General features: G+C 50.7%; 1 protein-coding gene across 1 annotated transcript in view; it reads left to right on the forward strand.

Moving 5' to 3' along the window:
• Positions 1-18,427, forward strand: part of FAP (fibroblast activation protein alpha) — a 195,649-nt gene that overhangs the window by 109,908 nt on the left and 67,314 nt on the right. Inside the window, exons 18-20 of the mRNA XM_073647054.1 lie at positions 87-185; positions 13,136-13,205; positions 15,071-15,265. Of these exons, the coding sequence (XP_073503155.1) occupies positions 87-185; positions 13,136-13,205; positions 15,071-15,265 (364 nt within the window). The remainder of the gene's footprint in view (positions 1-86; positions 186-13,135; positions 13,206-15,070; positions 15,266-18,427) is intronic.

Below are 18,427 nucleotides of genomic sequence, written 5' to 3' on the forward strand. Positions count from 1 at the left end.
GACCACTGATTAGTTATATAATCAGTATAGTTTGTTTCATTATCTCTATTTTTGTGAAAAAATACTAATTGTTATATTTGATGCAGAAATCCAGATACTACAGGACAACCAAAAACTCGAATCCAATCTTCTCACAGTACAGATGCCAAAGGAGAAAATTGGGAACATTAAGCAGAATGGAATGAGTATGAGCTCCTTAAAAAAATAAGAAAAGAAAACCTCTGCTGTCTGCACATGCTGATAGATTTACTTTCTGTGCTGACCACTAGGTGGCACTATAGGCTGAAGTAATTATTAAAGGGGTTGTCAAGGTTTGGCACGAAAGTCTGAAGTCACTTTATGTTTTGTTTCTGTTTTTTTAGTGATAGTAAAGCATACGTACGCATTTGTGAACATTTTTCAACCTTCTTACATGCTGTAAACACATGTCAGAAAGCGGCACGGGGCAAGATCCTGATCCTGGGACTCTATCATGGACTGAAACAAGGGGCTGTCGCTCTTTTCTTTGCACGGAGTTATTTTTATTCATTAGTTTATTATTTAGGTATACCTACCGTCTTTTAAGGGGTTTTCCCACAAAGAGTAATTTATCATTATTAACAGGATAGGTGATTGGGAGGAGTTTTAATAGAGTAGTGTCACAAAGTAGGACTTATCGCATACCAAACCAGTGACCACCACTCCACTACATCTTCTCCTCACTGCACCACTGAATCGGGACCTGAGTTTTAGTGATCAGTAGGGTCTCATCCGTGGACCGCTAGTGATTTGATGTCCCCTATAAAGGAGCGTTCACATGCAAGAGGGACCCTCATTGTAGCTATTGTCATGGATCTCAGACACCCAGACTTAGGGTTAATATTAACTCTGTGAAAGAGATGTATATTAAATACCAATAATGGAAGCTAAATCCCTGTTGTTGCTTATTTAAACATGATTTATTTGTAACTGAGCTCTTAAAGGGGGTATCCCACAAATTGAAAAATAAATGAAAAATCTCTGTAGCAAATTACAATCATTTTTTAACCATACCAATACTAATACCACCACTCTGCAATGTAATGTAAACCACTTTTAGCCTCTTCACTCACTCCTCTGTAGTTTTGGTCTCTTCAGTACCTGCAGGCGGGTTGTAGCTTCTCCCATGAGACCAGGAAGATACAGACTTTCCCATGAGACCTGCAGAAAACTAGTCCCTTGTACACATCCTCAACAATCCCACTAATCTATCTATCTATCTATCTATCTATCTATCTATCTATCTATCTATCTATCTATCTATCTATCTATCTATCTATCTATCTCTCTATCCATCCATCTATCTACTATCTCTATCTATCTATCTAATATCTATCTATCTATCTATCTATCTATCTATCTATCTATCTATCTATCTCTCTATCCATCCATCTCTCTATCTCTATCTATCTATCTATCTATCTATCTATCTATCTCTATCTATTATCTATCTATCTATCTATCTATCTATCTATCTATCTATCTATCTATCTATCCTCCTCTCTTGTCTCCACTTGATACATCAGCATCACATGCGGCAGTTCTCCTATCATGGCATGAACAGGAACAGAGCAGGGAAGCTACTGAGCATGTGCGTCCACCGCCGGAGGTGGACCTAAACTCTAACCACAGGTCAAAAACATACGGCATGTCAAATGAAAAGTTTATGTATTTACAAAACCGCACACAGTTATTAGTTGATGTATGTGGAAGCAGGTGACCGGAGGCAAATACACAGACGATCACAAGGCGGAAAAGTCAACAAAACTATTTATTGCTTCTGGTATTGCGGGAAGATGTGGAACTGGGGAAGCAGTTTAACCACAGAAAATGGCACAAACACAAGTGGATTATACAATGCAAAAACATTCAACGAGTCTTACAGTTAAATCAAAATAATCAGAGAAGTCTCTTAAATGATTATACTACTGTCCCTTCGTCAGTCTTTTAAAGGATTATACTACTGTCCCTTCGTCAGGAGTGGTTCACCCGTTCTTGGGAGAGCTGCTACACTAGCTCCTCTTTACACACAATGGCCCTAGTAGGAGTCACTGGGTATTTCAACTAAGCCACAAGTCCTCCTAACAAAGTCTATCAAGGAACGCTGAGCCACCTTTGCCCCAGCCGCCTGTTGTTCTTGCCCAGGCCAACCCCTTTTCCGTACATTGGTGTAGGAAGTGATGGCCCGTCTCACTTGTGTCTTCCTCCTACCACCGCAGGCAGGGGTGGATTAAGAGTAGCAAGGGCCCCGGGCAGTTTATAAGGCACTGCCCCCCCCCCCCCCCCACACACACACCTGATGTATCACATGACATGTCACATGATCCCCTGTGATAGATCATGTGATAGTTCACGTGAAATTAATTTGGCACAATATTAATATATTAATTATAATATTTTTTTTTAACAATAATTGTATGACTTAATATTGAGCACAATTAAGTATGCTGACATCCACTATATACAGTATGAGACCCTACTCAAAATATGAGCTGCCACAATCCTCCCATACACAGCAGGAGGCCGCACGTAGCCATCTAAACACAGCAGGAGGCCGCATGTAGCCATCTATACACAGCGGAAGGCCGCATGGTGCCATCTATACACAGCGGGAGGCCGCACATAGCCATCTATACACAGCGGGAGGCCGCACGGTGCCATCTATACACAGCAGGAGGCCGCATGTAGCCATCTATACACAGCGGAAGGCCACATGGTGTCATCTATACACAGCGGGAGGCCACACGTAGCCATCTATACACAGCGGGAGGCCACACGGTGCCATCTATACACAGCGGGAGACCGCACGTAGCCATCTATACACAGCGGGAGGCCCCACATAGCCATCTATACAAAGCGGGAGGCCACACGTAGCCATCTATACACAGCGGGAGGCCGCACGTAGCCATCTATACACAGTGGGAGGCCGCACATAGCCATCTATACACAGCGGGAGGCCGCACGTAGCCATCTATACACCGCGGGAGGCCGCACCTAGCCACCTAAACACAGCGGGAGGCAGCACGCAGCCATCTATACACAGCGGGAGACCACACGTAGCCATCTATACACAGCGGGAGGTCACACGTAGCCATCCATACACAGCGGGAGGCTGCACGTAGCCATCTATACACAGCGGGAGGCCGCACGTAGCCATCTATGCACAGCAGTGAGGCCGCATGGTGCCATCTATACACAGCGGGAGGCCGCACGTAGCCATCTATACACAGCGGGAGGCCGCACGTAGCCATCTATACACAGCGTGAGGCCGCACGTAGCCATCTATACACAGCAGGAGGCCGCACGTAGCCATCTATACACAGCAGTGAGGCCGCATGGTGCCATCCATACACAGCGGGAGGCCGCACGTAGCCATCTATACACAGCGGGAGGCCGCACGGTGCCATCTGTACACAGCAGGGAGGCGCACGTAGCCATCTATACACAGCAGGGGGCCGCACGTTGCCATCTATACACAGCAGGAGGCCGCACGGTGCCATCTATACACAGCAGGAGGCCGCACGTAGCCATCTATACACAGCGGAAGGCCACATGGTGCCATCTATACACAGCGGGAGGCCGCACATAGCCATCTATACACAGCTGGAGGCCGCATGAAGCCATCTATGCACAGCGGGAGGCCGCACGTAGGCTATACACAGCGGGAGGCCGCACGTAGCCATCTAAACACAGCGGGAGGCAGCATGCAGCCATCTATACACAGTGGGAGACCACACGTAGCCATCTATACACAGCGGGAGGTCGCACGTAGCCATATATACATAGCGGGAGGTCACACGTAGCCATCTATACACAGCGGGAGGCCGCACGTAGCCATCTATACACAGCGGGAGGCCGCACGTAGCCATCTATACATAGCGGGAGGCCACACGTAGCCATCTATACACAGCGTGAGGCCGCACGTAGACATCTATACACAGCAGGAGGCCGCACGTAGCCATCTATACACAGCAGTGAGGCCGCATGGTGCCATCTATACACAGCGGGAGGCCGCACGTAGCCATCTATACACAGCGGGAGGCCGCACGTAGCCATCTATACACAGCGGGAGGCCGCACGGTGCCATCTATACACAGCAGGAGGCCGCATGTAGCCATCTATACACAGCGGAAGGCCACATGGTGTCATCTATACACAGCGGGAGGCCACACGTAGCCATCTATATACAGCGGGAGGCCACACGGTGCCATCTATACACAGCGGGAGACCACACGTAGCCATCTATACACAGCGGGAGGCCCCACGTAGCCATCTATACAAAGCGGGAGGCCGCACGTAGCCATCTATACACAGCGGGAGGCCGCACGTAGCCATCTATACACAGTGGGAGGCCGCACGTAGCCATCTATACACAGCGGGAGGCCGCACGTAGCCACCTAAACACAGCGGGAGGCCGCACGTAGCCATCTATACACAGCGGGAGGCCGCACATAGCCATCTATACACAGTGGGAGGCCGCACGTAGCCATCTATGCACAGCCGGAGGCCGCACGTAGCCGTCTATACACAGCGGGAGGCCGCGCTAAGCCATCTATACACAGCAGGAGGCCACACGCAGCCATCTATACACAGCGGGAGACCGCACGTAGCCATCTATACACAGCGGTAGGCCACACGTAGCCATATATACACAGTGGGAGGTCACACGTAGCCATCCATAAACAGCGGGGGGCCGCACGTAGCCATCTATACACAGCGGGATGTCGCACGTAGCCATCTATACACAGCGGGAGGTCGCACGTAGCCATCCACACACAGCGGGAGGTCACACGTAGCCATCCATACACAGCGGGAGGCCGCACATAGCCATCTATACACAGCGGGAGGCCACATGGAGCCATCTATACACAGCAGGAGGCCACATGGAGCCATCTATACACAGCAGGAGGCCGCACGGTGCCATCTATACACAGCGGGAGACTGCACGTAGCCATCTATACACAGCGGGAGGCCACACGTAGCCATCTATACACAGGGGGAGGCCGCACGTAGCCATCTATACACAGCGGGAGGCCGCACGTAGCCATCTATACACAGCGTGAGACCGCACGTAGCCATCTATACACAGCAGGAGGCCGCACGTAGCCATCTGTACACAGCAGTGAGGCCGCATGGTGCCATCTATACACAGCGGGAGGCCGCACGTAGCCATCTATACACAGCGGGAGGCCGCATGGTGCCATCTATACACAGCAGGGAGGCGCACGTAGCCATCTATGCACAGCAGGGGGCCGCATGGTGCCATCTATACACAGCAGGAGGCCGCACGGTGCCATCTGTACACAGCAGGAGGCCGCACGTAGCCATCTATACACAGCGGAAGGCCACATGGTGCCATCAATACACAGCGGGAGGCCGCACATAGCCATCTATACACAGCTGGAGGCTGCATGAAGCCATCTATGCACAGCGGGAGGCCGCACGTAGGCTATACACAGCGGGAGGCCGCACGTAGCCATATAAACATAGCGGGAGGCAGCATGCAGCCATCTATACACAGTGGGAGACCACACGTAGCCATCTATACACAGCGGGAGGTCGCACGTAGCCATATATACACAGCGGGAGGTCACACGTAGCCATCTATACACAGCGGGAGGCCGCACGTAGCCATCTATACACAGCGGGAGGCCGCACGTAGCCATCTATACATAGCGGGAGGCCACACGTAGCCATCTATACACAGCGTGAGGCCGCACGTAGCCATCTATACACAGCAGGAGGCCGCACGTAGCCATCTATACACAGCAGTGAGGCCGCATGGTGCCATCTATACACAGCGGGAGGCCGCACGTAGCCATCTATACACAGCGGGAGGCCGCACGTAGCCATCTATACACAGCGGGAGGCCGCACGGTGCCATCTATACACAGCAGGAGGCCGCATGTAGCCATCTATACACAGCGGAAGGCCACATGGTGTCATCTATACACAGCGGGAGGCCACACGTAGCCATCTATATACAGCGGGAGGCCACACGGTGCCATCTATACACAGCGGGAGACCACACGTAGCCATCTATACACAGCGGGAGGCCCCACGTAGCCATCTATACAAAGCGGGAGGCCGCACGTAGCCATCTATACACAGCGGGAGGCCGCACGTAGCCATCTATACACAGTGGGAGGCCGCACGTAGCCATCTATACACAGCGGGAGGCCGCACGTAGCCACCTAAACACAGCGGGAGGCCGCACGTAGCCATCTATACACAGCGGGAGGCCGCACGTAGCCATCTATACACAGTGGGAGGCCGCACGTAGCCATCTATGCACAGCCGGAGGCCGCACGTAGCCGTCTATACACAGCGGGAGGCCGCGCTAAGCCATCTATACACAGCAGGAGGCCACACGCAGCCATCTATACACAGCGGGAGACCGCACGTAGCCATCTATACACAGCGGTAGGCCACACGTAGCCATATATACACAGTGGGAGGTCACACGTAGCCATCCATAAACAGCGGGGGGCCGCACGTAGCCATCTATACACAGCGGGATGTCGCACGTAGCCATCTATACACAGCGGGAGGTCGCACGTAGCCATCCACACACAGCGGGAGGTCACACGTAGCCATCCATACACAGCGGGAGGCCGCACATAGCCATCTATACACAGCGGGAGGCCACATGGAGCCATCTATACACAGCAGGAGGCCACATGGAGCCATCTATACACAGCAGGAGGCCGCACGGTGCCATCTATACACAGCGGGAGACTGCACGTAGCCACCTATACACAGCGGGAGGCCACACGTAGCCATCTATACACAGGGGGAGGCCGCACGTAGCCATCTATACACAGCGGGAGGCCGCACGTAGCCATCTATACACAGCGTGAGACCGCACGTAGCCATCTATACACAGCAGGAGGCCGCACGTAGCCATCTGTACACAGCAGTGAGGCCGCATGGTGCCATCTATACACAGCGGGAGGCCGCACGTAGCCATCTATACACAGCGGGAGGCCGCATGGTGCCATCTATACACAGCAGGGAGGCGCACGTAGCCATCTATGCACAGCAGGGGGCCGCATGGTGCCATCTATACACAGCAGGAGGCCGCACGGTGCCATCTGTACACAGCAGGAGGCCGCACGTAGCCATCTATACACAGCGGAAGGCCACATGGTGCCATCAATACACAGCGGGAGGCCGCACTTAGCTATCTATACACAGCGGGAGGCCGCATGGTGCCATCTATACACAGCGGGCGGCCCCACATAGCCATCTATACAAAGTGGGAGGCCGCACGTAGCCATCTATACACAGCGGGAGGTCGCACGTAGCCATCCATACACAGCTGGTGGTCACACGTAGCCATCCATACACAGCGGGAGGCCACACGTAGCCATCTATACACAGCGGGAGGCCACACGGAGCCATCTATACACAGCAGGAGGCCGCACGGTGCCATCTATACACAGCGGGAGACCGCACGTAGCCATCTATACACAGCGGAAGGCCGCACGTAGCCATCTATACACAGCGGGAGGCCGCACGGTGCCATCTATACACAGCGGGAGGCCCCACGTAGCCATCTATACAAAGCGGGAGGCCGCACGTAGCCATCTATACACAGCGGGAGGCCGCACGTAGCCATCTATACACAGTAGGAGGCCGCACGTAGCCATCTATACACAGCGGGAGGCCGCACGTAGCCATCTATACACCGCGGGAGGCCGCACCTAGCCACCTAAACACAGCGGGAGGCAGCACGCATCCATCTATACACAGCGGGAGGCCGCACATAGCCATCTATACACAGCGGGAGGCCGCACGTAGCCATCTATACACAGCGGGAGGCCGCACGTAGCCATCTATGCACAGCCGGAGGCCGCACGTAGCCATCTATACACAGCGGGAGGCCGCACGTAGCCATATATACACAGTGGGAGGTCACACGTAGCCATCTATACACCGCGGGAGGCCGCACGTAGCCACCTAAACACAGCGGGAGGCAGCACGCAGCCATCTATACACAGCGGGAGGCCGCACGTAGCCATCTATACACAGCGGGAGGCCGCACGTAGCCATCTATACACAGCGGGAGGCCGCACGTAGCCATCTATGCACAGCCGGAGGCCGCACGTAGCCATCTATACACAGCGGGAGGCCGCGCTAAGCCATCTATACACAGCAGGAGGCCACACGCAGCCATCTATACACAGCGTGAGACCGCACGTAGCCATCTATACACAGCGGTAGGCCACACGTAGCCATATATACACAGTGGGAGGTCACACGTAGCCATCCATAAACAGCGGGGGGCCGCACGTAGCCATCTATACACAGCGGGATGTCGCACGTAGCCATCTATACACAGCGGGAGGTCGCACGTAGCCATCCACACACAGCGGGAGGTCACACGTAGCCATCCATACACAGCGGGAGGCCGCACATAGCCATCTATACACAGCGGGAGGCCACATGGAGCCATCTATACACAGCAGGAGGCCACATGGAGCCATCTATACACAGCAGGAGGCCGCACGGTGCCATCTATACACAGCGGGAGACTGCACGTAGCCATCTATACACAGCGGGAGGCCACACGTAGCCATCTATACACAGGGGGAGGCCGCACGTAGCCATCTATACACAGCGGGAGGCCGCACGTAGCCATCTATACACAGCGTGAGGCCGCACGTAGCCATCTATACACAGCAGGAGGCCGCACGTAGCCATCTATACACAGCAGTGAGGCCGCATGGTGCCATCTATACACAGCGGGAGGCCGCACGTAGCCATCTATACACAGCAGGGAGGCGCACGTAGCCATCTATGCACAGCAGGGGGCCGCATGGTGCCATCTATACACAGCAGGAGGCCGCACGGTGCCATCTGTACACAGCAGGAGGCCGCACGTAGCCATCTATACACAGCGGAAGGCCACATGGTGCCATCAATACACAGCGGGAGGCCGCACTTAGCTATCTATACACAGCGGGAGGCCGCATGGTGCCATCTATACACAGCGGGCGGCCCCACATAGCCATCTATACAAAGTGGGAGGCCGCACGTAGCCATCTATACACAGCGGGAGGTCGCACGTAGCCATCCATACACAGCGGGAGGCCACACGGAGCCATCTATACACAGCAGGAGGCCGCACGGTGCCATCTATACACAGCGGGGGACCGCACGTAGCCATCTATACACAGCGGAAGGCCGCACGTAGCCATCTATACACAGCGGGAGGCCGCACGGTGCCATCTATACACAGCGGGAGGCCCCACGTAGCCATCTATACAAAGCGGGAGGCCGCACGTAGCCATCTATACACAGCGGGAGGCCGCACGTAGCCATCTATACACAGTGGGAGGCCGCACGTAGTCATCTATACACAGCGGGAGGCCGCACGTAGCCATCTATACACCGCGGGAGGCCGCACGTAGCCACCTAAACACAGCGGGAGGCAGCACGCAGCCATCTATACACAGCGGGAGGCCGCACGTAGCCATCTATACACAGCGGGAGGCCGCACGTAGCCATCTATACACAGCGGGAGGCCGCACGTAGCCATCTATGCACAGCCGGAGGCCGCACGTAGCCATCTATACACAGCGGGAGGCCGCGCTAAGCCATCTATACACAGCAGGAGGCCACACGCAGCCATCTATACACAGCGGGAGACCGCACGTAGCCATCTATACACAGCGGGAGGCCACACGTAGCCATATATACACAGTGGGAGGTCACACGTAGCCATCCATACACAGCGGGGGGCCGCACGTAGCCATCTATACACAGCGGGATGTCGCACGTAGCCATCTATACACAGCGGGAGGTCGCACGTAGCCATCCACACACAGCGGGAGGTCACACGTAGCCATCCATACACAGCGGGAGGCCGCACATAGCCATCTATACACAGCGGGAGGCCACATGGAGCCATCTATACACAGCAGGAGGCCGCACGGTGCCATCTATACACAGCGGGAGACTGCACGTAGCCATCTATACACAGCGGGAGGCCACACGTAGCCATCTATACACAGGGGGAGGCCGCACGTAGCCATCTATACACAGCGGGAGGCCGCACGTAGCCATCTATACACAGCGGGAGGCCACATGGAGCCATCTATACACAGCAGGAGGCCGCACGGTGCCATCTATACACAGCGGGAGACTGCACGTAGCCATCTATACACAGCGGGAGGCCACACGTAGCCATCTATACACAGGGGGAGGCCGCACGTAGCCATCTATACACAGCGGGAGGCCGCACGTAGCCATCTATACACAGCGTGAGGCCGCACGTAGCCATCTATACACAGCAGGAGGCCGCACGTAGCCATCTATACACAGCAGTGAGGCCGCATGGTGCCATCTATACACAGCGGGAGGCCGCACGTAGCCATCTATACACAGCGGGAGGCCGCACGGTGCCATCTATACACAGCAGGGAGGCGCACGTAGCCATCTATGCACAGCAGGGGGCCGCATGGTGCCATCTATACACAGCAGGAGGCCGCACGGTGCCATCTGTACACAGCAGGAGGCCGCACGTAGCCATCTATACACAGCGGAAGGCCACATGGTGCCATCAATACACAGCGGGAGGCCGCACTTAGCTATCTATACACAGCGGGAGGCCGCATGGTGCCATCTATACACAGCGGGCGGCCCCACATAGCCATCTATACAAAGTGGGAGGCCGCACGTAGCCATCTATACACAGCGGGAGGTCGCACGTAGCCATCCATACACAGCGGGTGGTCACACGTAGCCATCCATACACAGCGGGAGGCCACACGTAGCCATCTATACACAGCGGGAGGCCACATAGAGCCATCTATACACAGCAGGAGGCCGCACGGTGCCATCTATACACAGCGGGAGACCGCACGTAGCCATCTATACACAGCGGGAGGCCCCACGTAGCCATCTATACACAGCGGGAGGCCGCACATAGCCATCTATACACAGCGTGAGGCTGCACGTAGCCATCTATACACAGCAGGAGGCCGCACGTAGCCATCTATACACAGCAGTAAGGCCGCATGGTGCCATCTATACACAGCGGGAGGCCGCCCGTAGCCATCTATACACAGCGGGAGGCCGCACGTAGCCATCTATACACAGCAGGAGGCCGCACGTAGCCATCTATTCACAGCAGGGGGCCGCACGTAGCCATCTAAGCACAGCGGGAGGTCGAACGGTGCCATCTACATACAGCGGGAGGCTGCATGGTGCCATCTATACACAGCGAGAGGCCGCACGTAGCCATCTATACACAGCAGGAGGCCGCACGGCGCCATCTATACACTGCAGGGGGCCGCACGGCGCCATCTATACTCAGCAGGGGGCCGCACGTAGCCATCTATACAGAGCAGGAGGCCACACGGCGCCATCTATGCATGGCGGCAGGCCGCACGGTGCCATCTGTACACAGCAGGAGGCTGCATGACGCCATCTATACACAGCAGGAGGCCGCACGGTGCCATCTATACACAGCGGGAGGCCACACATAGCCATCTATACATTGCGGAAGGCCACTCGGTGCCATCTATGCACAGCAGGAGGCCGCACGTAGCCATCTATACACAGCAGGGGGCCGCACGGCGCTATCTATACACAGCAAGAGGCCCCACGGCACCATCTATACACAGCAGGGGGCCGCATGGCGCCATATACACACAGCGGGAGGCCGCATGGCGCCCCTCAGAGACAGTGGGAGGCCACACAGCGCCCCCCCAGAGACAGCGGGAGGCCGCACGGTGCTCACCAGAGACAGCGGGAGGCCGCATGCAGTCACGCACACACAAACAAACATATACAGACATATACATACATGCATAAACACATTTGAAACACAAAAATACATATAAACAGACATCACACAATGATATCTGCACACACACACTCACTCACACACACACACAAACACACACTCACCATCCCTCGGCTCCCATCGTCCAACTCCTCTCCGGTGGTAAGTAGCAGTGCGTGACGTCACACTAGCAGACACGGCCGTGCACAGGGCCGTGTCTCCTAGCAGTGACGCGACCAGGCCAGCACACAGAGAAGTTAACAGGTGCAGTGCTGGCCCGGCCGAAGAAGAAGCAGCGGCTGTGCGCCGCTGCTGAGGGAGCGGTCCGGGGGCCCCCCGCCTCTGACTGCCGGTATGTGCCGCGGCGCCGCACATATTATAATGAGGGCAATCTGTCCATGGACCCCCCGGGGCCCCGACCGGTAGCCCAGATTGCCCTCATTATAATCCGCCTATGACGGCAGGCGTCCTCCCCAGGTTGAAGTCTCCTCTTGGATCTTTGGTGCTTGACCAACGGTGGGTGTCTTCTGGGCCTAGGGGGAAAGAGGGCTGGGCTCCCGACTGCCATTGTTTGGCCTCTGTTCTTTGACAGGCGCAGATCGGAGATTCAAACCTTGACCGGCGCCGTCTGGGCTCTGGGTCTTGACTTGCGTAGATCTGGTTCTCAGGTCTTGACCGGTGTAGTTGGGTTTTCAGATCTCACTAGGCATCGTCTGGCCCATATTCGCTCCTCTCCTTTCCTTAGCGCCAAATCACTCAGTGGTTTGGCGATCAGGACCTCTATATTTGGGAACTTCATCATCCAAGTCACCTGACAGGGTCTCGCACTTGAACTCGTTCCCCCTGCAACTCTTCCGGTGCCGGTTGGTTCCGCATCGTCTCGTCTAACCAGTAGGTGGCAGATTTTCCACACTAATGACACATTATGCATGGGCTCTTCAGGGGTACCATCGCCTCCTCTTACACATGTAGCAAATGCTCTTCTATTCACTCACGCTATTAATTTTTTAACACTTCTTTTCATGACACAACCTCTTTAAAGTTAGTTTTTTTGCTGCAAGACAGGGAGGATTTGATGGACTCTGGTCCTGTAGCCATGGGTCCTGCAGATCCTTTAGCTCAGCTCTACTGCACATGTAACTTTCAAAGCATAGCCAAAACTGAGCCAAGACGTTAGTCTGTTGATAGCAGCTTGTGCGCAAACTAACTTATTGAAATCATAGCGTTAAGATCCGCAAAGAGAAAAATATATATACTTTTTTAGCTTCATGTTATCGTTATTTTTAGCTAAAATATTCCATTTTTGTTTCTTTGTTTTTCTAGCATTCTGGTACAAGATGACTCTACCTCCTCACTTTCATAAATCAAGGAAATATCCTCTTCTTCTCTATGTGTATGTAATCAGTCAATCATTATAAAATAAATACTTCATTTTTCCATTGTCGAAATTCCAGCAGTTCATATTTGCTAATAGTGGGAGGAATATGGTTACACCTGAATACAAGAGCTGGCAATCTCACAGTCGCACCCCCTTTTTAGAAAATAATGTGGGAACAGGGGGATAAGTAGGCGACATTCCCTCAATGAGTATTTGGTGAATTTTTGATGTTGCAGATTTTCTGCAGCATTTCTACTTTATTACGTAAATTAGGTTACTTGTGGGGGTTTTTTCATTGCGTTTTGACTGCTTTTTTTACATGCGTTTTTGACATGTTTTTTTGGTATGTCATGCTTTATAGGGGTTATCCGGAATAATTTCATTTTTTTACTATGGGCCTAAGAATTAATAGGCAGGTAGTTGCTATCTGTTGTGACCGGCGCTAATCTTTGCCGGCCCAGAACGGTCACACACCATTGTTCCTGGCCACTCAGCGGCTGCCGCTGACATCACGTCGACAGAGCGGCAGCTTCTCTTCCGCTCTGTTCTATTGAAGGGTCGTGACTGCTGACATCATGCTGATTGATGACTGCCTAAGTGCGGGAAGCCGGTTGTCAATCAGCATGACGCTGGCAGTGACGCCCCGTCTACAGAGCAGCTGAATCACCCACAGGAGCGGTCTGTGACTGCTCTGAGCTGACGCCAGTTAGAACAGGCAGGTAGTTGGCAACTTTCTGCCTGTTAGTTTTTAGGCCCATAGTAAAAAAAAAAAAAGATTTGTGAATAACCCCTTTACCCCTAGGACATTTTTCGTTTTTGTTTTTTCCTGCCCTTCTTCCAAGAGTCATAACTTTTTTATGTTTCCGTCAATATGGCCATACGAAGACTTGTTTTTTGCAGGATGAATTGTACTTTTGAATGCCACCATTGATTTTCCCATAAAGTGTACTGGAGAATTTGAAAAAAATTCCAAATTTTCTGAATTTGCCAAAAAAGTGTAATTCCACAATTGTTTTTTGTTTTTTTTATTTCCCATAATCACTGTATGGTAAAACTGACCTGCCGTTATGATTCACCAGGTCAGTATAAGTACGCAGATAGCTAACATGTACAGTTTACTTTTTATTTAAGTGGTGAAAAAAAATACTGAGATTTGTACTAAAAAGGTTTTTGGTTTTGTCGCCAATTTCTGAGACCCATAACGTTTTCATTTTTCGAGACCTGAGGTTGGCTAAGCGTATATTTTTTGCACTCTGAGTTGACATTTTTACTGATACCATTTTGGGGTAGATACAATGTTTTGATTGCCTCTTATTGCATTTTATTGCAATTTTGCGGCGACCAAAAAAACATAATTCTGGCATTTCAATTTTTTTCTCGTTACGCTGTTTACAGATCTAATTAATTTATTGTATATTTTGATAGATCGGACATTTCTGAATGTGTTTTTTTAATTTTTTTCATATTGTTAAAAACTGTTTTTTTTTGTTTTTTTTTTAACTTTATTTAATAGTTCCCTTAGGGGACTTGACGCTGCCATCGTCCAATCGCCTGTGCTATATATAGCAGGGCTTCAGCACTATTATTTATAGTAGAAATCATGATCTCCTATGAACACCAGCCATAAGACGTTGCGATTTTTATTGTTTTGTGCATCGAAAATACGCAGCGTTAAAAATTCACCAAAACCTCATCATAGGAACTTATCCTTAGAAAAATTGTATCAAACAAAAATATCCCTGTTTACTAATTACAATTTTTTAATAAAAAAAAAAGAATAATAAAATTTGTTTCAAAACTCTAATAATATAATGATGAATATTGTGACCTACGCAGCTATCACGTTTCTGCAGACGGCGTCTCATGTCTTTTCCTTCCAGGTATGGGGGACCCTCCAGTCAGGAGGTACATCACACATTTTCTATAAGCTGGAGGACGTACCTGGCAAGCTCTGAGGACATCATTGTTGCGTCAGTGGATGGTAGAGGAACGGCTTACCAGGGGGACAAGTTTATGCACGCTGTGTATAAGAAGCTGGGAACACTGGAGATTGAGGACCAGATATTTGCAGTGAAGTGAGTGATTATATTTGTCATGGTTGATCCCTATTTGTCATGATGCCAGCATACATTCATCTAACTTAATCCATTAAATTGGATAAAATCCATTTTCAGGATAAAACATTGATATGTTTGATCTCCACTAGAGATGATTGAATCGTTTTGTAATAAATCAAATGTTAAGAATTCTCTCCAAAAATTTTAATTAGAGGGATTCTGAATTTTTGAGGATTTTATTTGCGCTAATTCAGCCAAAGGACTGGTTAAAAAAATTAATAATAAAACATTATGCTCGTTAGTCCACCTACCGCATCTTCCTGCTCGGTTTTCCACTAGTTTTGGATCAGGCTTTTGTCCCTTTCTTCCGGTGCTGACTAAGCCTCATGTGGCCTCAATGACATGCATCGTGCTCAATGTGACCACGTGAGGCCTCGTCAGAAAGATACGGACCACAGACCAATCCGAAGACCTCTCTGAAGCTAGTGAAGGACATGGTGTGAGCTGCAATCAGGGGTGTAACTATAATTGGTGCAAGGGTTACAATCGCACCCAGGCCCTGTGTACCAGGGGGCCCCAAAGGTCCCTTTACCCCATATAAAAGACTATTATTAATAAAGACTGGTGTTAGTTGAGGACCCCACTGGAGACTTTGCATTGGGGCCCACAAAATTCAAGTAACACCATTGGCTGCAATGGAAGAACAGGTGAGGGCCAGGCCTAATTCAAGTGCGTATAATATTTTATTTTTAATCCCACTTACTTTCCGGACCGCGCATAGAATTTAAACATCTGGGCAGTCCTTCTCCTACTTTGCAGAGATGTTCTAAAATGACCACGTGTAGCTGCGGAAGCTTGAATCTGGCTGTCATAGACAGCCAGATTCCCCATAGAGATGGTTTATTATCGTCTGTGCCTTGTTAGTTATATACACATCGCTAAAAAAATGTTGTGTACAATAATAATAGGAAATGCCGAGAGTGCTTCCTCCTTCATACACAGAGGACATGTGGTCGCTGCATATAGTGAGGGACCAGGAGACTAAGACAGCTCTGCGGCACAACCTGGAAGCTGCAATTACCCCTGTGAATGGGGCCAATATTCCATCCCCAGTTACAAGGGAAATAAGATTAAAATAAATATATTTCAATATTTATATGAATAAATTAAGCAAAAAATCAGAGTCAGAGATCATCTCCGTCATTCCAGTAAGGGATGCTTTACTCTGAAATGCTGCAGTGTTTCAGAAAAAAACAACATACTTTTAAAAGCCTAATGGGAACGCTGTGACTTGGATGACCAGTCCAAGAAACAGGTCCCTGGTGACTTCTCCCTACCCCGCTAACTTAGATTTACTTAGTCTCTCCTTATGAGTGTGTATAAATGGAGAGACCAGCCTGACTAGGGGAGCGGGGTGGGGAGAAGCCGCCAGGGACCTACATCAGACTAGTCTTCTGAGTCACTTAGTCTCTTGCTGACCTTTAGGCCAAGTTCACACGTTCAGTATTTGGTCAGTATTTTCCATCAGTATTTGTATGCCAAAATCAGGAGTGGGTGAAATATGCAGAAGTGAACATGGCTGAACTGACAAAGCCAGACTCTGATTTGTGCTGCCCATGGTTAGGGGAGTATGAATCAGCTCAGGTTCCTTTTACCTTCTGTATGCTATTTTTCAGGCACTTTAACAGCTTTGTAGCCTACGCTTCCTATTGAATCTGTATCCCTTTCTGTGGGTGCTCAAGCAGGAGCTGTGCCCGCTTTGCCTTCTCTTGCGCACTTCTTGGGGGTCTATTGATCCTCACTGATCTGCAGGAAATTAAAGAGCCTGCTAAATATAAAAAAGCAGAAAGTGTTGTAGGGGTTATATTTACTTGGGTGCGATGGGAGCAAAACAGGAAGCATGTACCCTTAAAAGTTCATGTTGGTTTATTGCTTCATAAACCCAGAAGACAAAAGGAAAAACAAACAGCCTTTGGTTCAGGCAAATAAAGTAATGAGTCCTTAGCAGGTCTCTGCTCAGCCAGGCCTGTGGGCACACAGGCAGGGTAGTGTCCAGTATCCTGGCTTGGTCTGGAGACCACAACACACAGGAGGCCTTCTCCCTCCATACACACAGACCATGTGTCAAACAATGGCAACCATTTTAAAGGCTGATAACCACACCCGGAGGTCAGGTATGTGATTAGCTCCACCCACCCAACTCTCCTAGCTACCCATAACCCGGTCTCCGGTGCACCAAACAATCCTCTTAGTGCTTATATGCACTAGAAAAACACTCCTGGTCCCATCACAGAGGACAGCCATCTCTGTGACACATACCTCCCATTGACTATGCGACCATTAGCCACCTTACAGTGTAGTTACTATTTAAAAAGAACCTGACGCTTAACACAAATTGGGCAGCATGTATCAGGCACTGGCTGTATGAACACAGCGAGGTATGTGTGACTCTGAAACGAGTTTCAGAGAAAAACATCCTATAAAAGGGCACCGAGACTTTGATATAAACAGATGCTTCTCCCCGCCCGCTGCCGAAGATTGACAGGTCTCTGCCTATGTGCATGTGTAGGCAGAGACCTGTCTCTCTATGCAGCAGGAGGGGAGAAGCCGCCGGGGGCTTTATCATTCTCAGAAATGGTAAAAGGGGTCACACAGGTTGGACCTCCACCGATCATAAGTGATGGCGTATCCTAGCGTCATACCATTACTTTACGTCATGACTATACATGGCAAGTGCAATTTAAGTTCAGTACATAATAAAACACACAGTTCTGTACTTTGCCGCAATTATGTAATTGTATCTGTTAAATATTAGTGTTTCATGCATCATCATCATTTTACAGCCCTGATGATGAGAAGCCATAAAAAATGTCATCAAGTGTAATAACATTACATGGATTAGCAAATTTTTTAGGGCTCTGTTCATTATGGTTATAAGTTATAACCTCCAGGGGCTCAGTCAGGGTTCCCATCACTTTTCACTGCAGGAATTGCGCAGCACTGGTTTGTCAGGACGGATGACAGATCTATTACACAGCAGTAATGCTATTTTTAATAGGTTTAATAGGGGCTTCTAACACTTTTTTTTCTTAGGGTCTCGTGATCCAACTATCCAAGTAATAGATTCAACTAAGAAAAAGCTGGAAAAAAGTTGTCAGGATTCTAAAAAGCTTCTACTTT

This window comes from Phyllobates terribilis, unplaced genomic scaffold, assembly GCF_046119375.1.
Source record: "Phyllobates terribilis strain yellow unplaced genomic scaffold, ASM4611937v1 Scaffold_9__5_contigs__length_417890890, whole genome shotgun sequence".
Lineage (NCBI taxonomy): Eukaryota > Metazoa > Chordata > Amphibia > Anura > Dendrobatidae > Phyllobates > Phyllobates terribilis.